The sequence below is a fragment of the Entelurus aequoreus genome, linkage group LG01, assembly GCF_033978785.1.
Source record: "Entelurus aequoreus isolate RoL-2023_Sb linkage group LG01, RoL_Eaeq_v1.1, whole genome shotgun sequence".
Lineage (NCBI taxonomy): Eukaryota > Metazoa > Chordata > Actinopteri > Syngnathiformes > Syngnathidae > Entelurus > Entelurus aequoreus.
The window spans coordinates 69787007-69814115 of NC_084731.1; the positions used below are offsets into that span (position 1 = coordinate 69787007).

General features: G+C 39.0%; 1 protein-coding gene across 1 annotated transcript in view; it reads left to right on the plus strand.

The window, feature by feature from the left end:
- LOC133656329 (serine/threonine-protein kinase mTOR-like) overlaps positions 1–24427 on the plus strand; it is a 274420-nt gene extending 249993 nt beyond the window's left edge. Inside the window, exons 36-40 of the mRNA XM_062057364.1 lie at positions 8687–8752; positions 8838–8915; positions 18108–18188; positions 18291–18396; positions 23704–24427. Of these exons, the coding sequence (XP_061913348.1) occupies positions 8687–8752; positions 8838–8915; positions 18108–18188; positions 18291–18396; positions 23704–23719 (347 nt within the window). The 3' untranslated portion in view covers positions 23720–24427. The remainder of the gene's footprint in view (positions 1–8686; positions 8753–8837; positions 8916–18107; positions 18189–18290; positions 18397–23703) is intronic.
- The last annotated feature ends 2682 nt before the right edge of the window (positions 24428–27109 follow it).

The following is a 27109-nucleotide window of genomic DNA, read 5'->3' on the forward strand; positions in this document are numbered from 1 at the left end:
TGGACACATTTAGAATACCTTTAGGACACATTTTAGAACACCTTTAGGACACATTTAGAACACCTTTAGGGCACATTTACAATACTTTTAGGACACATTTTAGAACACCTTTAGGACACATTTAGAACACCTTTAGGGCACATTTAGAACACCTTTAGGACACATTTAGAATACCTTTAAGACACATTTTAGAACACCTTTAGGACACATTTAGAACACCTTTAGGACACATTTAGAATACCTTTAGGACACATTTTAGAACATCTTTACGACACATTTAGAACACATTTAGGACACATTTTAAAACACCTTTAGGACACATTTAGAATACCTTCAGCACACATTTAGGACACCTTTTGGACACATTTAGAACACCTTTACGACATGTTTGGGACACATTTGGGACAGCTTTAGCACATGTTCAGCCCAAAGACGGTTGATATCTACAAGGACAATAGTATTAAACAGAAAGCAGTAATACTACTATGACTTCAGAGTATTATTGAGGGACTTCAAACTGAACATCAAAAATGTTGTTTTTGCTTTTGAGGCGGGGGGCGTGGTTGGGGGCGTGGTTAAGGGTGTGGTTAAGAGGAGAGTATATTTACAGCTAGAATTCACCAACTCAAGTATTTCATATATATATATATATATATATATATATATATATATATATATATATATATATATATATATATATATATATATATATATACTCTCAAGTATTTTATATATATATATATATATATGAAATACTTGACTTTCAGTGAATTCTAGCTATATATATATATATTTAATTATACATATAAATAAAATAAATACTTTAATTTCAGTGTCCCGGAGGCTATCCAGTAGATGGCAGCATTGTCCTGTTTAACTTCTCCGTTCATGAATGAGTATATCATTTCGGCCACCGTGTTCAATGGAGAAGTCTGTTCTACAAAATGTACAGGCAACATACATACCCCTTCCCCTTTGAACTGTCCTGGATGAACTGAAATTCTTGTTTCCATTCGTTTTGGAACTTGCAAGCGTATTTCTTCATCTTGCTCGTCGACGGCGTCGCCATGTCTATAACTTCCTCGTTCTTCTGCTTCGTCTCCTTGTTGTGTGCGCAGTTGTGCACTCTACTCTCTAAAAGCCGTAGATGTTATGACGTCATTGGGCAGGCAAGCTGTTTATATTGTGGGAAAGCGGACGTGAGAACAGGCTGTCCCCACTCAGGTCCGCATTGAGCTGGAGGGGGCGTGCCCTCCAGCTCCGCCTGAATACCGGGAGTTTGTCGGGAGAGAATTTCTGCCGGGAGGCTATCGGGAGAGGCGCTGAATACAGCTAAAAACGGGAGGGTTGGCAAGTATGCGTTGAGGTCTGAGGATGTCTTTGTGATGGGCCTGCCGTTTATGACTGCTTTGGCTTCATAAAACAAGGTATGAAGACCCTCTTCATCCAAAACTTGTTCCTTTACAGTAACACTCAGTATTTTTCTCACTGAACGGATTAGCCGCTCCCAGCTTCCTCCATGGTGAGATCCTGGTGGTGGATTGAAATGCCACTGGACACCTCTTTGTAGCAAGTGTTTGTAAATCTTCGTGGTGTTCCATTCTTTGATTGATTTCCTCATTTCGCTGTCAGCTGACCGAAAGTTGGTTCCGTTATCGGAATACATCTCTTTGACTTGTCTTCTTCTGGCGAGAAATCTTCTGATTGTGTTAAGACATGCATCGGTGTCGAGTGAGGATGCGACTTCCAGATGTACGGCTCTTAAAGCAAGACACGTGAAGATGACGCCATACCTCTTTACATGTCCTCTTCCCCTCTTCACTTGGAACGGACCAAAGTAGTCCACACCGACTCTTGTGAAAGGTGGATCGTCAGGTAGGACCCTGCATGTTGGTACATCTGCCATGAGTTGCTTTCCAGCGGCTCCGTGGAGTCTTTTACAGATGACACACCTGGACAGAAACCTTCTGATGGCTCCAATGGCTCCAGGTATCCAAAATTCCTGACATAGATTGGCCATCATGTGATTTCTTCCGGCATGAGCTGTTAGGTCTTGAATAGGTCTCAACACAAGCCTTGTGATGTGTGAATCCTTAGGCAATATAGCTTGCTGATTGGAGTTGTTAGGCATTGCTGCATGGCTCAACCTTCCACCAACTCTCATAACTCCATCTTGAAGAATTGGATTTAACTTGAAAAGTGAACTACTTTTCTGTACTCTTTTATTTTTCTCCAGCATCGCCCAAATCTTCTTTGAAACTTTGTCTTTGACAGAACTTCACAATTTCTGTTTCTGCTCTAGTCATGTCATCACAAATCAGACACTTTCCTTCGACATCTTTCTTGAATTCAACCATCTTACTTTCTTCTCCTGATGTTCTTAGTTCTTTTCGCTTTTCCTTCAGCTCTTTCAGCAGATCTTTGAGTTTTAGAAACCAGGCTACAGCACGCTTCAATGCTGTCCAAGAAGAATAATGGTTCATCCACTGATCCACAAAATCTTTGGCTTCTCGTGTCTGAATGACGTATACATGAGTCACTCTTTTGACCTCTAGGTCGTCCACATCCAGCATTCCAGGATCTGGATTTTTAGGCCACTGGTCTTGTGAGCTGAGCAAGAAACTTGGTCCTGAGAGCCAGCTCTCATTTTTCAAAAATGCTTTCACGGTCTGTCCTCTTGAGACGGGATCAACGGGATTCAGAGTGGTGTTAACATATCTCCACTGAGATGTCTGAGAGTGCATCCAGGGTTGCTGCGACCCTGTTTGCAACAAATGTCTTGAATCGGGTACACTTACTGTTCAAGTACTTGAGCACCGCTGTGCTATCTGTCCAAAAGATAGACTCCTGGATCTCCAGCTCAAGCTCTTTTCTCAGAAGCTTATCCATCTTTGTAGCAACTGTGGCTGCAGTCAAATCCATTCGAGGAATAGACGGAGACTTTAGGGGAGCAACCCTTGTCTTTGCCATGATCAAGGTGGATTGAGCTTCACCAAGTAGCTTGTGGTTCCGTAGGCGTCTTCACTTGCGTCAGCAAAGTGATGAAGCTGCGCAAAGGCTGGCACACCAAACTGCTTCAACTTGTCAACTCCAAAATTTTCAAGCTGTGACAGACTTGAGATCCACTTTTTCCATCTCTCAATCACTGTGTCAGGCAGGTCTTGATCCCAACTATATTTCTACCGACATAGATCTTGCAGAATTATTTTAGCAGGCAATATTACTGGAGCCAGAAAGCCCAAAGGATAAAAAATTGAACTTACTAGGGAAAGCAATCCTCTCCTAGTGTATGGTCTATCTTTTAGTTTGATCTTGAACTTAAATTGGTCTGATTCGGCACACCACTGGATGCCTAATGTTCTCTCCACTGGCAGGTAATCCTTATCCAAGTCCAGATTTTGAAAACCCTGTGCTTTTTCCTTTTCTGGGATCGAGTTAAGCAACTTCCTGCTGTTGCTTGACCATTTTGTCAGCCGAAATCCTCCTTTTGCCAACATTTAAGAACAGCACTGCACGTCATAATGGCGGCTACAGTATTGATGTTAAACGTCTAAAAAAAATTACTACTGTTTTGCCAACATTTTCTTCAACTCGGCGCACATGGTAATGGCTGTATCTTCATCAGCAACTGACTTAAGACAGTCATCCACATAAAAATTATTGTTGACAGAGCTTGCTGTTTCCTGTCCAAACTCGTCCACAAAGTCTGTTGCACATTTTTGAAGTGCAAAGGTTGCGACACTTGGTAATGATGTTGCGCCGAAAATGTGAACCAACATCTTGTGTTCAACGAGATCCAGCTCGTAGTTTCCATCAGGCCACCAGAGAAACCTCAGAAGATCAGTGTCTTCATCGCTTACTCCAACCTGATTGAACATGGCTTCTACGTCCGCCATAACCGCCACAGACTCCTGGCGAAATCTTATAAGGACCCCTATTAGTGAGCTGGTGAGGTCAGGTCCCTGCAGAAGCTGTTGGTTTAGTGAAGTACCTTGAAAGCTTGCGCCGCAGTCGAAGACGACACGCAACTTCTGTTTGGTTGGATGTCTTACTCCATGGTGAGGCAGATACCATGTTCGCCCCTTTAGCAGGTTTGCGCTCTTCACCTTCAAGCTTTACTGCGTAACCTTTTCTTAGAAGGTCATCCATGAACGCCACATACTCTTGGTAAGACTTGACGTCTCTCGAAAATCTCTTCCGTAGGTTCAGTGCACGTTGCTCTGCAATTGCCCTGTTATTTGGCATAGACACAGAATTATTCCTCACTGGAAGGCAAACATTGTAGTGGCCATCTTTAAGTACTGCAGATTGAGACACCATACTGATAAACTGATGGTCGTCCTTGGACATCTCAATGTTTTCATTTTGTCCAGCATCAGGAAAGTCGTGCTTGAACTGCAGCTGCCAAAGCTCCTCAAGCTTCACCACTGAGATTCTGTTTGCAGTAATTCCTGTCAATTTGTCAATTGCAGTTCTGTCACTTCCCCCTCTGAGTGGTCCATTTACTGTCCAGCCTAGCATTGTTCTCACAGCGTATGGTCCATTCTCCACACTTTTAACCACTTGCAGTGGCTCCATCGCTTTAGGAACGTTTACTCCGATGAGTAATCCAATCTTGTCTTGAATATTAGGTATTCTCACCTCCTTCAGGTGTGGCCACCTATCAATATCCTCTTGTCGGGGAATATTGTCCTTAGAGACAGGAATGTCTTTCTGTGAATAAACTTCCTTTAGTTCCACAAACTGTTTTCCGTCCAAGCTGCTGATTTCCAGACCAGTCACGATGCTTGTGTTCACGACTGTGTCGTTTCCCATTGTTCGCAACGAGATGCTTACATTGCGTCCACTCACATTCAGTTGGTTTATCAGAGACTCTGTGGCAAAAGTAGCTGAACTACCTGGGTCCAGGAAGGCATACGTGATCACTGTCTTGGTTCCTTTTTGTGCCTTGATGTACACGGGAAGGATCGAAAGAACACAATCTTCTCTACCGGCCCCAGTGACACCACAGGTTTCAGTTGTTTGTACAAGGGCACTTGATATTGATTGCTGTTCACGATTGTCCTTTGTGGTTTCTTCTCTGGAGTCTTTATGACCAATGTGTAATAATGTGGGATGCAGTCTAGAGCATTCTTGACATTGAAGTTTTTGTTTGCAGCTCCTACTCATATGTCCATGCTTTAAACATGCAAAACACACACCTTTGCTTCTCAAGAAGTCAATATTGTCTTTGTGTAGCTTGCTCTTGAATTTCTTGCAAACTGTAAGGCTGTGTTGCTCTCCGTTACAATAAACACAAGGTTTTCCACTAACGTCCACCAAAACTGTTCGTGTTTTTGTTATGATCTGGTTCTCATTTTCTGTATCGGGGGGCACAACGACCGTTGTAAGCACCTTTTTTGGTTTGAGGGTTTCTCCATATTGTGGTTTTATTTTCTGTCTCACAGAATCTTTCGTGTTCATGGTGGTTTCTTTTATGTTCCCATAGAGCGGATTCAAAAGATACTTGACTTGCGGGTTTACAAAGTCCACAAAATCCTTAAACTTAATTCTTGTCTTTGTTCTTTCTTGCAAGTCGCATGCAACCTTCCTCCAAGGTTCCCTGAGTTTATATGGAAGTTTGTTTACCAGTGCCTTTATATTAGCTATGTTGTCCAAGTCCTCGATGTAGTTAATGTCTGTCATTGTGTTAGAGCAGCCTGTGAGGAATAATGCGAAGGACTGAAGGGCAACACTGTCTTCTGACTTGATTGTTGGCCACTCCATGGCTTCTGTTATGTAGGCTTCGGCTATCTTAAAGTCATCACCAAAAAACTCCTTTAACATTTGTTTTGCTTTAGTGTAGCCTGTTGAAGATTCCATGTGGATGCAGCTCTTAACCAACTCATGTGGTTGTCCACTTGTATACTGTAGCATAAATTGAAGACAATCCCGGTTGTCACTACTGCGGCTTTCAATTCCATGTTCTATGGCCCCAATAAAGGATTTGTATTCCAGGGGGTCACCCTTGAATGTTGGAATGGAAAGATCTGGAAGTAGAGATGCCTTGTGACTCTTCACAAGATACTCTGTGACGTTATGAATAGCTGTGGGGGGAGCATTATGTTTAATGCTACGTGTTGGTAAGGTGGGTGGTGGTACTTGTGTGTTAGGACTAGTAAGTCTTCTAACATCTTTCTCATCAGCTGTATTGATACCGTCTTCTTCTTGTGTTTTCGTAGTTTTGTAAAACCTCCATTTTAGCATCAGATTCAGCGAGTGCGGTTTGCATTGTATGCATTTCCTTTCGAGCTTTTATTGCAGCTTCTTCCTGTTCTATGGCCAACTTTTCTTGTAAAGCTGCCGCCTTTGCTCTCAATGATGCACGCTCCATTTCCGCCTTTAATCTGACAGAAGAAGATGAAGAACGTGAACTTCCGCTTTGAGATGCAGTTTTACTTTGACTTCTAGCTGTCCACTTTGTTGATGTAAACCGACTATCTGCAGGTGACACTTGTCTATTGCACTCTTCCGCTTGCTCAACATGCTTAAAAACATATTTCATCCACTCCTCACATTTCCAGAAAAAGTCCTCCATCATTTTATTTTTGTGGATCAAACCAGTTGTTATGATCTTCCACAAACTCCTCCTCAGACATGAATTTCTGAAGATCAGAATTAAGATCCAAAAATTCTTGCTGCAAGCCACTAAAGTCCACACGAAGCTGATTTTTTACAGCGTCCACATTAGCATCCTCCTCCATTAAGTGCTCAATCTGCATCATCAAGTGAGTCAATTGAGCCAGTGCGCTCCTGCGTGCCTGCATCTTTCTCACCTTGTGCTCTTCTACAGTCTTCTCTGTCATTTTTACTGTCCTTTTTCCACTGTCTTGTGCATCCATAACAAGCCAATATTTCCACAACAAGTCAATAAAAATGCAGATGTGCCGCAGCGTCGCACCGGGACGAGCTTCTCTCTCTCTCTAGTTCACTTACAAGCAGCGTGCACTCACGTACCTGCTGCCTCCTCTTGCAGGCTTGTTCCTCTTAATCCTTTCCAGTCAGGCAGTTCCACGTTCCGTTTAATTCACAAAGAGCGAGTTTTTTGTCTAAAATGTAGATTCCTAATGAAGCCTTAGCTTGACGCTCCTCTACTTTCTCCTGCTTCCGCCTGCTGCGGCAACAACAAACAAAACGCCAGATGCTCCTCTTCGTTTTGTATCGTTTACTTGTCAACTTAATCCTTCAAAAACGTAAAACAATAACGATGTGGGAACAAATGAATGGCAAAATAAAGCGAGTTTGTTACAGTAAGAAATCGTTAGAAAAAGTAAGAGTAATGTCAAAAAACTGTGTGGCTCGATTCCACCATACCTGACTGCCATTACTCATAATACATTGTGTCCAAAACCATATTACCCCACAGATCCTTCCGCCATATATGCAATTAAACAGGTACATATTCTTCATTTCGTATTATGCAAATACGTAAAGTAAATAGTCCCATTTTGGCTGAATAAACATAAAGCACCTTCCATAAAATGTAAATTAACTTAAACATAATTTAGGCTACTACACAGATGATTACTTGAAGGAATAATGTCTTAGCAACATGGCCGCACAAAAGACGCAATAATAAGGTGGTGTTTTAAAAAGGAGGCAGGAGTATCTACTTGTCCTTTTCAAGGTCATGTCAAACAACACACAGGAGAGAGCAAATGGTGACGCACAAATTTGACTCACATTATATACATATATATATACTTATTTATACATATATATACTTATTTATACATCAATAAATACTTATATACAGTATATATATATATATATAAGTATTTATACTGTACATATATGTATATACATGTATAGAAATTTGTATGTATTTATGTATATATCCATCCAGACTGTTATCGACACAAAGTTCAAAAGCCAGCATCTGTGATGGTATGGGTTTGTATTAGTGCCCAAGACATGGGTAACTTACACATCTGTGAAGGCACCATTAATGCTGAAAGGTACATACAGGTTTTGGAAAAACATATGCTGCCATCCAAGCGCCGTCTTTTTAATGGACGCCCCTGCCTATTTCAGCAAGACAATGCCAAGCCACATTCAGCACGTGTTACAACAGCGTGGCTTCGTAAAAAAAGAGTGCGGGTACTTTCCTGGCCCTCCTGCAGTCCAGACCTGTCTCCCATCGAAAATGTGTGGCGCATTATGAAGCGTAAAATACGACAGCGGAGACCCCGGACTGTTGAACGACTGAAGCTCTACATAAAACAAGAATGGGAAAGAATTCCACTTTCAAAGCTTCAACAATTAGTTTCCTCAGTTCCCAATCGTTTATTGAGTGTTGTTAAAAGAAAAGGTGATGTAACACAGTGGTGAACATGCCCTTTCCCAACTACTTTGGCACGTGTTGCAGCCATGAAATTTTAAGTTAATTATTATTTGCAAAAAAAAATAAAGTTTATGAGTTTGAACATCAAATATCTTGTCTTTGTAGTGCATTCAATTGAATATGGGTTGAAAAAGATTTGCAAATCATTGTATTCCGTTTATATTTACATCTAACACAATTTCCCAACTCATATGGAAACGGCGTTTGTATATAAACACATTGGTTGAGTAGATCAGAGCCTAACTTTAAGACCTGAGACATGTTGTCCTCTAACAAAGATGGCGTGTGTGTTCTGTCCCACAGCCAACACTAAAGGCAACAAGCGATCTCGCACCAGAAACGACTCGTACACGGCAGGACAGTCTGTGGGTGAGTCCTCCATCACCCCCTGTACCACACCCCCTCCCCCCCTCCCTAATACATGTGTATAACTGTGGTGTGTCTTTGACAGAAGCCCTGGAGGGAATGGACCTGGGAGAGAGCACGCACAAGAAGGCAGGGACCACCGTGCCAGAATCTATTCACTCTTTCAGTGAGTTCTCCTCTTTACATCACACACACATTAAATACTACATTTAAATCTTTCATCACACATGTTGACATCATTATTTCGACCATTAAGTGCCATAAATTGGTACCTTTGAGTGACGGTATGTATTCTCAGGTGTCAAGTATTGGTACCTTTGAGTGACGGTATGTATTGTCAGGTGTCAAGTATTGGCACCTTTGAGTGACGGTATGCATATTCAGGTATCAAGTATTGGTACCTTTGAGTGACGGTATGTTTTGTCAGGTATCAAGTATTGGTACCTTTGAGTGACTGTATGTATTCTCAGGTATCAAGTGTTGGTACCTTTGAGTGACGGTATGTATTGTCACGTATCAAGTATTGGTACGTGTGAGTGACTGTATGTATTGTCAGGTATCAAGTATTGGTACCTGTGAGTGACGGTATGTATTCTCAGGTATCAAGTATTGGTACCTTTGAGTGACGGAATGTATTGTCAGGGATCAAGTATTGGTACCTTTGAGTGACTGTATGTATTCTCAGGTATCAAGTATTGGTACCTTTGAGTGACGGTATGTATTGTCAGGTATCAAGTATTGGTACCTGTGAGTGACAGTATGTATTCTCAGGTATCAAGTTTTGGTACCTTTGAGTGATGGTGTGTATTGTCAGGTATCAAGTATTGGTACCTTTGAGTGACGGTATGTATTGTCAGGTATTAAGTATTGGTACCTGTGAGTGACGGTATGTATTCTCAGGTATCAAGTATTGGTACCTTTGAGTGACGGAATGTATTGTCAGGGATCAAGTATTGGTACCTTTGAGTGACGGTATGTATTCTCAGGTATCAAGTATTGGTACCTTTGAGTGACGGAATGTATTGTCAGGGATCAAGTATTGGTACCTTTGAGTGACTGTATGTATTCTCAGGTATCAAGTATTGGTACCATTGAGTGACGGTATGTATTGTCACGTATCAAGTATTGGTATGTGTGAGTGACGGTATGTATTGTCAGGTATCAAGTATTGGTACCTGTGAGTGACGGTATGTGTTCTCAGGTATCAAGTATTGGTACCTTTGAGTGACGGTATGTATTGTCAGGTATAAAGTATTGGTACCTGTGAGTGACGGTATGTATTCTCAGGTATCAAGTATTGGTACCTTTGAGTGACGGTATATATTGTCAGGTATCAAGTATTGGTACCTGTGAGTGACGGTATGTATTCTCAGGTATCAAGTATTGGTACCTTTGAGTGACGGCATGTATTGTCAGGTATCAAGTATTGGTACCTGTGAGTGACGGTATATATTGTCAGGTATCAAGTATTGGTACCTGTGAGTGACTGTATGTATTGTCAGGTGTCAAGTATTGGTACCTTTGAGTGACGGTATGTATTGTCAGGTGTCAAGTATTGGTACGTGTGAGTGACGGTATGTATTGTCAGGTATCAAGTATTGGTACCTTTGAGTGACGGAATGTATTGTCAGGGATTAAGTATTGGTACCTTTGAGTGACTGTATGTATTGTCAGGTATCAAGTATTGGTATCTTTGAGTGACGCTATATATTCTCAGATATCAAGTATTGGTGCCTTTGAGTGACGGTGTGTATTGTCAGATATCAAGTATTGGTACCTTTAAGTGACGGTATGTATTCTCAGGTATCAAGTATTGGTACCTTTAAGTGACGGTATGTATTGTCAGGTGTCAAGTATTGGTACGTGTGAGTGACGGTATGTATTGTCAGGTATCAAGTATTGGTACCTTTGAGTGACGGAATGTATTGTCAGGGATTAAGTATTGGTACCTTTGAGTGACTGTATGTATTGTCAGGTATCAAGTATTGGTATCTTTGAGTGACGCTATATATTCTCAGATATCAAGTATTGGTACCTTTGAGTGACGGTGTGTATTGTCAGATATCAAGTATTGGTACCTTTAAGTGACGGTATGTATTCTCAGGTATCAAGTATTGGTATCTTTAAGTGACGGTATGTATTGTCAGGTGTGAAGTATTGGGTACTTATGCGTATTCTCAGGTTCCAAGTATTTATATCAGGTGTCCAGTGTGGCCCCTGACACAACACTAACTTAGTCAGGAAAATGGCCGGCTGGGGGACTTCAAATGTTTAAAAAAAAAAAAATCTGACAATATAATTGCTGCAGCTGTGCAACCATCTTGTGGACATCATGAGTAATTCAGGTAAATGACCATGAATTGCAAATTGGAGTGTAGCAACCACACAGCATTCACTTATATGACCCAATCCAAACAACCTTTCCCACTTATGGTGCAAATAAAGCAACACAAAATCAACACACATGGTCACACATAACACAACCTGCTCACTCAACTTTAAGGATGTCATCAAAGATGTCCAAACACAACACGTAATTGAAAATTACACACATTTAAATCCCCTGCAATGCGTGATGGGAAAATGCTAAACACTCTCTCCACACTTATCCATGTTTGGCGCATTTTAGCTGCTTGATATTTCTGATTGATTACAAAACTTGTATTTATATATATATATATATATATATATATATATATATATATATATATATATATATATATATATATATATATATATATATATATATATATATATATATATATATATATATATATATATATACAGTATATATACCTGTATATATATACATATATTTGTGTGCGTATATATATATATGTATATGTATAACTATGTATTGTATGTATATGTATATATGTATATACTGTACATGTATGTATGTATACGTGTGTGTGTGTGTATATATATATATGTGTATATGTTTATTTACAATATAACATGCATCCGTAAACGTGGATGCATATGCAAAAGTGCAATATATTTATCTGTACAGTAAATCTATTTATATCTGAACCTTATTGCTCTTTTACCCTGCACTACAACCAGCTAATGCAACAAAATGTTGTTCTTATCCTGACTGTAAAGTTCAAATTTGAATGACAATAAAGGAAGCCTAAGTCTCTAAGTCTACTATATCAATCAATCAAAGTTTATTTATACAGCCCTTAATCACAAGTGTCTCAAAGGGCTGCACAAGCCACAACGACATCCTCGGCCCAGATCCCACATCAGGGCAAGAAAAAACTCAACCCAATGGGATGACAATGAGAAATCTTGGAGGGGACCACAGATGTATACAGTATGTGTATAGGTACTTAACAGTATATACAGTATAGGTATATAAAGGTGTATATATATATATAGATATATATATATATACACTACCGTTCAAAAGTTTGGGGTCACCCAAACAATTTTGTGGAATAGCCTTCATTTCTAAGAACAAGAATAGACTGTCGAGTTTCAGATGAAAGTTCTCTTTTTCTGGCCATTTTGAGCGTTTAATTGAGCCCACAAATGTGATGCTCCAGAAACTCAATCTGCTCAAAGGAAGGTCAGTTTTGTAGCTTCTGTAACGAGCTAAACTGTTTTCAGATGTGTGAACATGATTGCACAAGGGTTTTCTAATCATCAATTAGCCTTCTGAGCCAATGAGCAAACACATTGTACCATTAGAACACTGGAGTGATAGTTTCTGGAAATGGGCCTCTATACACCTATGTAGATATTGCACCAAAAACCAGATATTTGCAGCTAGAATAGTCATTTACCACATTAGCAATGTATAGAGTGTATTTATTTAAAGTTAAGACTAGTTTAAAGTTATCTTCATTGAAAAGTACAGTGCTTTTCCTTCAAAAATAAGGACATTTCAATGTGACCCCAAACTTTTGAACGGTAGTGTATATATATAGTTATATATGTATATAGGTATTAAAAGGTATATATGTATAAATGTTTATACAGTATAGGTGTATATATAAAGGTATATACAGTATAGGTATATATATTGTTGGTCTTGTAGCGTGAAAGCAAGACAACTTGTGTTTGACACACAAAAACGTGTGTGTCGTTTATTCATCGAAGACGAGAATGAATGACTGCGTACATCCAGCGACTCAAAATGGCGGTCACAACAAACCCCCACCTTTGGGAAAATCACCTGACAGTCACTTAATGGGGCCGCTGCGAATTACTCGCTCTTAACTGCATATATGAGTGCTAAACAAGAACAACATTATGTGCATAATCGAACAATGACAGTGAATAATGATGACAAAGTCAAGTAAACAGGTGGTGAATTATGTCCTTAAAGCAACCGCTACACACGTACCCCCAGAATTCGGCATCACAAAAAAACTAAACAGTCAATGGACACGGGCACGGACGGGCCGACCAGACCGGGTGCGCCGGACTGGTACTAACGCCGGGGAGTCAGCGGGGGGTAACCGGCAGGTTATCTGCACTGTTATCATGGGCCCCATGGCCCAGGTATAGCGGGGGTACGGCCGTGGTAACCGGTTGACTAAGATCCAAGTGGGCCGCTTTAAGCCGGTCCACCGTGATTCTTTCAGACCGACCCCCGATATCCAACAGGAAATGCTTGTCTCCGCTCTCCAGGACGCGAAATGGCCCATCGTAAGGAGGCTGAAGGGGGCCGCGGTGGGCGTCGTGGCGAACGAAAACAAACGTCACTCTTCACAAAGAAGCGGGAACATGAGACGGAGTAAGGCCATTTTGGGAAGTGCGGATGGGGGCAAAACCCTTGGCGGCATCAAGGAGAGCAGTTCGCTGCTCACCGGCGGACCAAGGTGCCGTATTGCTAGGAATAAAGTCACCTGGCACTCGCAAAGGCTGGCTATACACCAACTCTGCCGAGGAAGACTGCAGGTCTTCCTTAGGGGCGGTCTGAAGCCCCAGCATCACCCAGGGGAGATTGTCTACCCAAGCGCTGTCTTTGAGGGACGCCCTGAGTGCTGCCTTCATGGAACGGTGAAACCTCTCACACATACCATTTGCCTGTGGGTGATACGCCGTCGTGTGGGAGTGTTTACCTCCCAAGCTCTCCGCCACAGCAGCCCAAAGCTCAGAAGTGAATTGGGAGCCCCGGTCGGATTATATGTCTGACGGGGTACCGAAACGGGCAACCCACGTCCCAATAAACGCGCGCGCCACCTCTGTAGAGGTGGCTGACGTCAGAGGTACTGCCTCCGGCCAGCGGGTGGGCCTGTTGACCATCGTAAGGAGGTATGTGCAGCTGCGCGAAAATGGGAAAGGCCCGACCAGGTCCAAGTTGACATGGTCAAATGAGCGCTCCGGAACCGCAAACGGTGCAAGTGGAGCCCGTGTGTGGCAGTGGAGCCTGTGTGTGGCAGTGCACTTTTGAGCGCTGGCATGCCACGCGTGTGGCAGCCCAGTCCCTAACATCCTTTTTCAGTCCACGCCAGACGAATTTTGCAACTACCGACCGCTTTGAAGGTTTCCTCCCAGGGTGGGAAAGGCCGTGGATCGAGTCAAACACTCGCCACCTCCAACTGGCGGGCACAAGGGTCCATGGCCGACCCGTAGCGACGTAACAAAGGAGCGTAACCCCTGTGTCCTCAAATGGAACCTCAGACAACCGTAGCCTTGTGGCTGCAGCCTTCAGAGCTCGGATGTCTGGGTCGTCGGCTTGGTTAACTGCCATCTGTGCAAAATCGAGTCCCACATGGACAGTGCCCGTGACGGCTCGGGAAAGGCAGTCAGCAACGACATTGCTCTTACCAGCAAGGTGCTGGATGTCCGTCGTAAACTCTGAGACGTAGGAGAGGTGCCTTTGTTGCCCAGCCGACCACGGTTTGGCCCTCTTGGCCATCGCAAAAGTGAGGGGTTTGTGGTCCACAAAAGCTGTGACGTATGGCCAGATCCGAGGAGCTCACGGTCAAATGTGCTATATTTCCGCTCGCAGGGGCGCAACTGCCTGCTAAAGAAAGCCAAAGGTTGCCAAGTGCCACCCACCCACTGCTCATGCACTGCATCTACAGCATAGTCTGATGCGTCCGTGGTGATTGCAATAGGAGCATCGGGTAATGGGTGTGCCAGCAGGGTAGCGTTAGCTAGAGCAGACTTGACCCCCACAAAAGCACTGCGTCAGACCAGTCCACCATGTGCTTGGGAGCAACCCCTTTAAGAGCATCATACAGCGGCCGCATGAGGTCAGCTGCCCGGGGGATGAAACAATGGTAAAAATTTACCATGCCAAGGAACTCCTGAAGAGCCTTAACCGTGAGCGGGCGGGGGAAGTTTGCGATGGCAGCAACCTTCGCTGGGAGGGGAACTGCCTCGCACTTCGTGACGCGATGTCCGAGGAAGTCGATTTCAGACAACCCGAACTGGTACTTAGAATTTAACAATGAGCCCATGTTGGCTAAGGCGCTGAAAAAGGGTCCTGAGGTGGGTCACATGCTCAGCCTGAGAGGTGCTCGCTACCAGGATGTCGTCCAAGTAGACGAACAGAAACGGCAAGTCACGTAAAACAGAGTCCATCTAACGCTGGAAAGTCTGTGCGGCGCTCTTAAGGCCAAAAGGCATTCGTAAAAATTTGAACAGTCCAAATGGGGTGATGACCGCTGTCTTCGGGATATCAGAGGGGTGGACCGGCACCTGATTATAGCCGCGGACAAGATCTACCTTTAGAAAACACAGTTTTCCCAACCAGGTTGGCGGAAAAATGTTGTATGTGGGGGACCGGATAACGGTCCGGGGTAGTCGCATCGTTGAGTCTGCGGTAATCACCGCATGGCCGCCAACCACCTCCAGGCTTCTCCACCATGTGGAGGGGCGACGCCCACGGGCTGTCTGACCGGCAAATGATCCCGAGGCGTTCCATGGTCTCGAATTCAGCTCTAGCGATGGAGAGCTTTGCAGGGTCCAGGCGCCAGGCATTGTGCGTGCACGGGGGGCCCGTGGTGGAAATGTGGTGTTCCACACCATGCTTGGCGGTAGATGACGAGAACGTGGGCTGCGCCACGGTGGGGAACTCAGCGAGGAGGCGAAGAAGAACGTTTGCGGTGGGTAGCATGGTGGAAAGCCTGATGGAGAGTTGAGATTGCACTTGTACGAGCAGAATGTAATCGCATCCACCGAGCGCCTGTTTTTTACATCCACAAGAAGGCCGCAAGCACAGAGAAAATCTGTGCTTTCACCCATCGTCACTTTAGCAGTCACAAAAGTTCCAACTGAAACGCTGTCCACCAAAACACAGCTCCACGTACCGTATACCGTAAGTGCGGATAGGCCTGCTATTGGCCGCTTCCATGAGGAGGCCATGTGACTCAGACAGTATGTCCAACCTTGATGCTGGCAGGACGCTCCTCTGCGCGCCCGTGTCACACAGGAACCGTCATCCAGAGAGGGAGTCCTGGATGAAGAGCAGCCTGCCAGTACTGCCGATGCTCATGGCCACTGCTGAGCCTGGCGTTTCCCAGCAGCGGTCCACTGAAACTGCACGGGGGACGGCACCGCTTGGCTTTGGTCCCGAACCTTGCATGGAAAAAAACTAAGTTCAGAATCCGGTTGCCGCCTGGGGGATGCAGCAGCAGCAGCAGTGAAAGTGGAAGAATCTGCCATGGGTCTTTCTGCCCCAGCCAGAAAGAATGCAGCCACATAGGTCGGTTGGGAGGCTAAAAAGAACTTGTCCACTTCAGAAGCAAGTTCGCGGCAGTCCAAAATGGCGGTGTTGGCTAAAGCAGCCCGCACCTGAGAAGGTAGGAGTCTCAGGAAGAGCTGCACGAAAAGAAGTTCAGGCCTGTTCTCACCTAAGAGGTCCAGCATTTTGTCCATAAGTTCAGAGGGCTTGCAATCGCCAAGCCCCTGCTTGCTCCACGTCGGAAAGTTCAAATGTCTTTAGGAGGTGAGCCTTCAACGTGAGGTACTTGTTCCTCTCCGGTGGGTGCGTAAGGACGCTAACCACTCTGGTCGCCGTCGCGCTCCCGAGGGAGGAAACGACAAAATAAAAGTTAGTGTCGTCCTCTGTGATAGCATGCAGGGCGAACTGTGCCTCGGCCTCGGCAAACCATGCGGTATACTCTATATATGAATGCTAAACCAGAACAACATCGGGATGGCGTGGCGCCGATGGGAGACTGGCCGTGCCAGCAACCTGAGGGTTCCTGGTTTGATCCCCACCTTCTACCAACCTCGTCACGTCCGTTGTATCCTTGAGCAAGACACCTCACCCTTGCTCCTGATGTGTCGTGGTTAGCGCCTTGCATGGCAGCTCCCGCCATCAGTGTGTGAATGTGTGTGAGAGTGGGTGAATGTGGAAATAGTGTCAAAGTGCTTTGAGTACCTTGAAGATAGAAAAGTGCTATACAAGTATAACCCATTTGTTACGTGCACAATCGAACAATGACAGTGAATAATGATGAGAAAGTCAAGTAAACCGGTGTGAATTATGTCTTTAAAGCAACTGCTACAATATATATATATATATATATATATATATATATATATATATATATATATATATATATATATATATATATATATATATATATATATATGTATATAGGTATTAAAAGCTATATACAGTATAGGTATATATGTGTATAGGTACATAATGGTATATACAGTATAGGTATAAAAAGGTATATACAGTATAGGTATATACAGTATATTGCCAAAAGTATTTGGCCACCCATCCAAATGACGAGAATCGAAATCAAGCACTTAGTCATGGAGACTGTTTCTACAAACATTTGTGAAAGAATGGGCCGCTACATTTCAAACTGCATTGTGCCGAGTGTGAAATTTGGTGGAGGAGGAATTATGGTGTGGGGTTGGTTTTTCAGGAGTTGGGCTTGGCCACTTAGTTCCAGTGAAAGGAACTTTGAATGCTCCAAGATACCAAAATATTTTGGACAATTCCATGCTCCCTATGGGTTAGGAATGGGATGGCACTTCAACTTCATATGTGAGTCAAGGCAGGTGGCCAAATACTTTTGGCAATATAGTGTGTGTGTTATAGTTACTTTACATGCCCCTGGCCAAATTTGTGTAGTTTGTCATCATTGTGTTATTTAATCATTTATCCATTCGACGTGTGTCACATGACCAATCAGCTGTGTTCAGGTGGGTGGAGGAAGTACTTTTAGCTCCATGTCAGTCATGTGACACGTTGGAAGTCATGTTTCCCACCAACAAACCGCGGCTCTCTCATTGCCGGCAGCACTCGTGCAGGCCCACCAAACCAGGCTTTTGAGCAGCACTCACCTTCTCTTTGTCAATACTGCAATGGTTTGACTCCGTGTCTGCACACTGACTACTCTTAAGCGGTGTTGTCTCCTCTCCCTCCCAGTTGGAGACGGCCTGGTGCAACCTGAGGCCCTCAACAAGAAAGCCATTCAGATCATCAACAGAGTGAGAGATAAACTTACAGGTGACATTTCTTTACAACTTTATATTGATGTTGCACTCCATAGTATGACATCTTTCATGACGTCAATTAGAGCGTGACATCATGTGCAAACTGTGTCTGCAGGTCGAGACTTTTCTCACGACGAGACTCTGGACGTGCCGACACAAGTAGAACTGTTGATCAAACAGGCCACGTCTCATGAGAACCTTTGTCAGTGTTACATCGGATGGTGAGTACACTTCAAATAATGACTACATGTTACATCGGGCTGAGTTCACTTCAAAATAATGACTACACATGAAATAATGACTACACATCTGATTATAAGTACACATCAAATAATGAGTAATCATCAAATAATAAGTACACATGAAATAATGAGTAAACATCAAATAATAAGTACACATCAAATAATGAGTAATCATCAAATAATGACTACACATCTGATAATAAGTACACATCAAATAATGAGTAATCATCAAATAATAAGTACACATCAAATAATGAGTAATCATCAAATAATAAGTACACATCAAATAATGAGTAATCATCAAATAATAAGCACACATCAAAAAATTAGTAATCATCAAATAATAAATACACATCAATTAATGAGTAATCATCAAATAATGAGTACACATCAAATAATGAGTAATCATCAAATAATAAGTACACATCAAATAATGAGTACACATCAAATAATGAGTAATCATCAAATAATGAGTAATCATTGAATAATAAGTACACATCAAATAATGAGTAATCATCAAATAATGAGTAATCATCGAATAATAAGTACACATCAAATAATGAGTAATCATCAAATAATGAGTAATCAACAAATAATGAGTAATCATCACATGAGTACAGATCAAATAATAAGTACACATCAAATAATGAGTAATCGTCAAATAATGACTATATGTTACATCGGGCTGAGTTCACTTCAAAATAATGACTACACATCAAATAATGACTACACATCTGATAATAAGTACACATCAAATAATGAGTAATCATCAAATAATAAGTACACATCAATTAATGAGTAATCATCAAATAATAAGTACACATCAAATAATGAGTAATCATCAAATAATGAGTACACATCAAATAATGAGTACACATCAAATAATGAGTAATCATCAAATAATGAGTAATCATCGAATAATAAGTACACATCAAATAATGAGTACACATCAAATAATGAGTAATCATCAAATAATGAGTAATCATCGAATAATAAGTACACATCAAATAATGAGTAGTCATCAAGTAATGAGTAATCATCGAATAATAAGTACACATCAAATAATGAGTACACATCAAATAATGAGTAATCATCAAATAATGAGTACACATCAAATAATAAGTACACATCAAATAATGAGTAATCATCAAATAATGAGTAATCATTGAATAATAAGTACACATCAAATAATGAGTACACATCAAATAATGAGTAATCATCAAATAATGAGTAATCATCGAATAATAAGTACACATCAAATAATAAATACACATCAAATAATGAGTACACATCAAATAATGTGTAATCATCAAATAATGAGTACACATCAAATAATGAGTGATCATCAAATAATGAGTACACATTAATTAATGAGTATTCATCAAATAATGAGTAATCATCAAATAATGAGTACACATCAAATAATAAGTGATCATCAAATAATGAGTACACATTAATTAATGAGTATTCATCAAATAATGAGTACACATCAAATAATGAGTACACATCAAATAATGAGTAATCATCAAATAATGAGTACACATCAAATAATGAGTACACATCAAATAATGAGTAATCATCAAATAATGAGTACACATCAAATAATGAGTAATCATCGAATAATAAGTACACATCAAATAATAAGTACACATCAAATAATGAGTACACATCAAATAATGAGTAATCATCAAATAATGAGTAATCATCGAATAATAAGTACACATCAAATAATGAGTAATCATCAAATAATGAGTAATCATCGAATAATAAGTACACATCAAATAATGAGTACACATCAAATAATGAGTAATCATCAAATAATGAGTACACATCAAATAATGAGTAATCATCAAATAATGAGTAATCATCGAATAATAAGTACACATCAAATAATAAATACACATCAAATAATGAGTACACATCAAATAATGTGTAATCATCAAATAATGAGTACACATCAAATAATGAGTGATCATCAAATAATGAGTACACATTAATTAACGAGTATTCATCAAATAATGAGTACACATCAAATAATGAGTACACATCAAATAATGAGTAATCATCAAATAATGAGTACACATCAAATAATGAGTACACATCAAATAATGAGTAATCATCGAATAATAAGTACACATCAATTAATGAGTAATCATCAAATAATGAGTACACATCAAATAATGAGTAATCATCAAATAATGAGTACACATCAAATAATGAGTAATCATTAAATGAGTACACATCAAATAATGAGTAATCATCAAATAATGAGTAATCATCGAATAATAAGTACACATCAAATAATGAGTACACATCAAATAATGAGTAATCATCAAATAATGAGTACACATCAAATAATGAGTACACATCAAATAATGAGTAATCATCAAATAATGAGTAATCATCGAATAATAAGTACACATCAAATAATGAGTAGTCATCAAGTAATGAGTAATCATCGAATAATAAGTACACATCAAATAATGAGTACACATCAAATAATGAGTAATCATCAAATAATGAGTACACATCAAATAATAAGTACACATCAAATAATGAGTAATCATCAAATAATGAGTAATCATTGAATAATAAGTACACATCAAATAATGAGTACACATCAAATAATGAGTAATCATCAAATAATGAGTAATCATCGAATAATAAGTACACATCAAATAATAAATACACATCAAATAATGAGTACACATCAAATAATGTGTAATCATCAAATAATGAGTACACATCAAATAATGAGTGATCATCAAATAATGAGTACACATTAATTAATGAGTATTCATCAAATAATGAGTAATCATCAAATAATGAGTACACATCAAATAATGAGTGATCATCAAATAATGAGTACACATTAATTAATGAGTATTCATCAAATAATGAGTACACATCAAATAATGAGTACACATCAAATAATGAGTAATCATCAAATAATGAGTACACATCAAATAATGAGTACACATCAAATAATGAGTAATCATCAAATAATGAGTACACATCAAATAATGAGTAATCATCGAATAATAAGTACACATCAAATAATAAGTACACATCAAATAATGAGTACACATCAAATAATGAGTAATCATCAAATAATGAGTAATCATCGAATAATAAGTACACATCAAATAATGAGTAATCATCAAATAATGAGTAATCATCGAATAATAAGTACACATCAAATAATGAGTACACATCAAATAATGAGTAATCATCAAATAATGAGTACACATCAAATAATGAGTAATCATCAAATAATGAGTAATCATCGAATAATAAGTACACATCAAATAATAAATACACATCAAATAATGAGTACACATCAAATAATGTGTAATCATCAAATAATGAGTACACATCAAATAATGAGTGATCATCAAATAATGAGTACACATTAATTAACGAGTATTCATCAAATAATGAGTACACATCAAATAATGAGTACACATCAAATAATGAGTAATCATCAAATAATGAGTACACATCAAATAATGAGTACACATCAAATAATGAGTAATCATCGAATAATAAGTACACATCAATTAATGAGTAATCATCAAATAATGAGTACACATCAAATAATGAGTAATCATCAAATAATGAGTACACATCAAATAATGAGTAATCATTAAATGAGTACACATCAAATAATGAGTAATCATCAAATAATGAGTAATCATCGAATAATAAGTACACATCAAATAATGAGTACACATCAAATAATGAGTAATCATCAAATAATGAGTACACATCAAATAATGAGTAATCATCAAATAATGAGTAATCATCGAATAATAAGTACACATCAAATAATAAATACACATCAAATAATGAGTACACATCAAATAATGTGTAATCATCAAATAATGAGTACACATCAAATAATGAGTGATCATCAAATAATGAGTACACATTAATTAATGAGTATTCATCAAATAATGAGTACACATCAAATAATGAGTACACATCAAATAATGAGTAATCATCAAATAATGAGTACACATCAAATAATGAGTACACATCAAATAATGAGTAATCATCGAATAATAAGTACACATCAATTAATGAGTAATCATCAAATAATGAGTACACATCAAATAATGAGTAATCATTAAATGAGTACACATCAAATAATGAGTAATCATCAAATAATGAGTGATCATCAAATAATGAGTGATCGAGTAATCATCAAATGAGTACACATCAAATAATGAGTACACATCAAATAATAAGTAATCATCAAATAATGAGTAATCATCAAATAATGAGTGATCATCAAACAATGAGTACACATCAAATAATGAGTAATCATCAAATAATGAGTGATCATCAAACAATGAGTACACATCAAATAATGAGTAATCATCAAATGAGTACACATCAAATAATGAGTAATCTTCAAATAATGAGTACACATCAAATAATGAGTAATCATCAAATGAGTACACAGCAAATAATGAGTACTCATCAGATAATGAGTACACATCAAATAATAAGTAATCATCAAATAATGAGTAATCATCAAATGAGTACACATCAAATAATGAGTAATCTTCAAATAATGAGTACACATCAAATAATGAGTAATCATCAAATGAGTACACAGCAAACAATGAGTACTCATCAAATAATGAGTACACATCAAATAATAAGTAATCATCAAATAATGAGTAATCATCAAATGAGTACACATCAAATAATGAGTAATCTTCAAATAATGAGTACATATTGGATAATGAGTACATGTTACATCTGATGGTGAGTACATTATTTTTCATATATGTACAGTTTATATATATATATATATATATATATATATATATATATATATATATATATATATATATATATATATATATATATATATATATATAACCTGTTCTAATTGAAAAATAATGTATATATTATATATATTTAGATATATACACACAGTAAATAACCTGTTCTATTGATAGATAGATTTTTTTTTTCCAATAGAACAGGTGACATATATATTTATATAATTTTTCAATAGAACAAGTGATGTTTATATTTATATTATATATATATTTATTGTTATAATTTTACTTTTAAATGAGTTTCATTTTTTTCCACAGTTGTTTTGTTTGTGTTTTAGTAAGATTTATTCTTCTGTTTTTATTTTAACTTATGTTTTTTCATTTTCCTTCTTTTTGTGTTAGTTTGTGTCCAAGCCATCAAGCAGCTTATTAATATTTTGCATAATTCAATGTTTGTGAGCACAAGTCACTCAGATCTGTTTTCCTTTAGGTGTCCATTTTGGTGAAGAATCTTCTTTTTGATGTCCACACAGTGAAGACTCTGACGTTAAATCCAGGAAAACTTTTTTTTTTTTTGCACAAAAAAACAATTTAAGGATGATTTTTCAAAGAAGAAGGAATAAGACGGCGGTTAATTATTTGCAATGTCTTGGATCAGCTGCCTCATTACATCATTTGTTTCTCCTGCCGCCATGTTGCAAACATTGTTGTTATGGTTGTTATGTTATTGTTATGTTGTTATTCCAGTAACACAATCATCCTTATCATAATGACGAATGAATCATCATTATCATTATCACAATGATGAAGGAATCATCCTTATCATAATGACAAATGAATCATCCTTATCATTATCACAATGATGAATGAATCATCCTTATCATAATGATGAATGAATCATCATTATCATTATCACAATGATGAATGAAGTTGTGGTGCCATTAAAGTTTGTACAGTTTGTGTCTTGTTGTCCTGCTGGTGACCACAGAGGGCGCTGTGACTCCTAACATCACCACTCTGAGGACTGTCAGAATAAAAGTCAGGCTTTTATTATTTCTAACAACAGGAAAGAACGTCACATGTTCACACTTGTCGGAAAAGGAGTAGGAAGAAGCACAGCTTAGGTGTTTCTGCTCCTTTTCCACCGCCGGGCTCACTTCCTGCCTTTAACAAGAGACCTTGTCCAACTATAAATAAATATCTTATGATTAAATCTGTGCGGAAAATCAGTTTTTATTTATTTACGAAAAATATGTCAGGTTTCATATTTTACTATCACATATAATATTAAATGTTTACTATCACATAGATTAATATTTATATCATGTTATCACCTTAATAATAAACGTTTAATATCACATCATAAATGTGTGTATCAAATATAATAGCTGAATATCACATATAACAATACATGTTTTTATCACATACAATTGAACAGCAGACTCAAACAGCAGCCTGTCACTTCATCGATATCATCCACCTCCTGTATCAGCCTGTCACTTCATCGATATCATCCACCTCCTGTATTAGCCTGTCACTTCATAGATATCATCCACCTCCTGTGTCAGCCTGTCGCTTCTTTGATATCATCCACCTCCTGTGTCAGCCTGTCACATCGATTTCATCCAACTCCTATATCAGCCTGTCACGTCATCGATATCATCGACCTCCTGTATCAGCCTGTCACATCCTCGATATCGACCACCTCTTGTATCAGCCTGTCACATCATTGACCCCCTGTATCAGCCTGTCACATCATCGATATCATCCACCTCCTTACAGTACACAGTCATGGTTACAGTAAATTAAACAGTCATGATTACAGTACATTAAACAGTCATGGTTACAGTACAGTACACAGTCATGGTTACAGTACATTAAACAGTCATGGTTACAGTACAATACACAGTCATTGTTACAGTACATTACAGTAGAGTACACAGTCATGGTTACAGTACAATACACAGTCATGGTTACAGTAAATTAAATAGTCATGATTACAGTACATTAAACAGTCATGGTTACAGTACAGTACACAGTCATGGTTACAGTACATTAAACAGTCATGGTTACAGTACAATACATAGGCATTGTTACAGTACATTACAGTAGAGTACACAGTCATGGTTACAGTACATTAAACAGTGATGGTTACAGTAGAGTACACAGTCATGGTTACAGTACATTAAACAGTGATGGTTACAGTGCAGTACACAGTCATGGTTACAGTACATTAAACAGTCATGGTTACAGTACAATACACAGTCATTGTTACAGTACAGTACACAGTCATGGTTACAGTACAATACAGTCATGGTTACAGTACATTAAACAGTGATGGTTACAGTACAGTACACAGTCATGGTTACAGTAAATTAAACAGTCATGATTACAGTACATTAAACAGTCATGGTTACAGTACAGTACACAGTCATGGTTACAGTACATTAAACAGTCATGGTTACAGTACAATACACAGTCATTGTTACAGTACATTACAGTACAGTACACAGTCATGGTTACAGTACAATACACAGTCATGGTTACAGTACATTAAACAGTGATGGTTACAGTACAGTACACAGTCATTGTTACAGTACATTACAGTACAGTACACAGTCATGGTTACAGTACAATACACAGTCATTGTTACAGTACATTAAACAGTCATGGTTACAGTACAATACACAGTCATTGTTACAGTACAGTACAGTACAGTACAGTACACTGTCATTGTTACAGTACAATACACAGTCATTGTTACAGTACAGTACACCAGTGACATGCAGTTAGGGGAGGCAGGTGAGGTGGGGCCTCACGTGCCATCATGGAAAGAAAAAAAATGTAAAAAGAAAAAATAATAATTAAATGGTTATATGTATCCAGTGATTATACTATAAAGTTATTTTCCATTTAACTTCACCAGTTTTAGATTATTTGTATTCAAAATCGCTGAATTTTCACATTTGCCGTTCAAATACTGAGAAGAGACTTGCGGTGAGTCACCAGCCAGTTGAGCCTCGCCATGGCAATGACTCGGCTAACTGCTGGCCTGCTGTGCAGTGAGACCGTATTGCTATATGAATTATATTATACATTTCCATAGTTTAGTTAGCTGAGGTATATAATGTACAGTGTATTTTGTCAACAACTGTATGTGTGTAACATATTTCTTGTGCTGAGCAATCATAAAACTGCTGCTAAGACACACTGTGTGAGGCTTGCAGTAATCCCGCCTCCTGGTGGTAGAGGGCGGTAGTGATCCCAGAGATCATTCTTGCGACTACTCAGCTGCAGAAGAAGTGACAACAAGCAGCAACAGTTAGCAGCGATCGTTTATTTTTTCCTCTCGCCTGAACTTTTAACATGGAGGATTACATATCTAAAATAAAACAGTTTTTGTTATGCCCGTTTGATTGTGGACTATTACTGACACCTTGTGGCGATGGGAAAATGCTGCGCGTCATCAGTTTGGGCACTTCCGGTTTACGATGTTAGTTCAGTTCATGAGACAATAAGAAGTAGACAAGTTGTGTTACCTCTTACAAGCCTTGGAAAAGATAAGTCTGTAAGTAAACTGTTTAACTTGTTTATGTGGCTCAATATGAAGGTGGAAAGTGGCTAAATTTGATAGCAAGATGTGTATTGAAAAATGATTTTTGTGCACTAATTTAATGGATGTTTGAGGACTTAAAATGGCTGACGGTCGTGTATTTCCACCATAGAAATAGTTTCAACACTCAGCAGTGTTTGTTTGATTGTGGTGCTATGTGTTTGTGTGGAGCTGATATTTACATATTGTGTATTGCATTTCAGTGTGTTGATTGAATCATATAGCTTATACATTGTCATTGTGTGTATTTCAGTTTTACAAAAGTCCAGTGCAAGACAAAGCA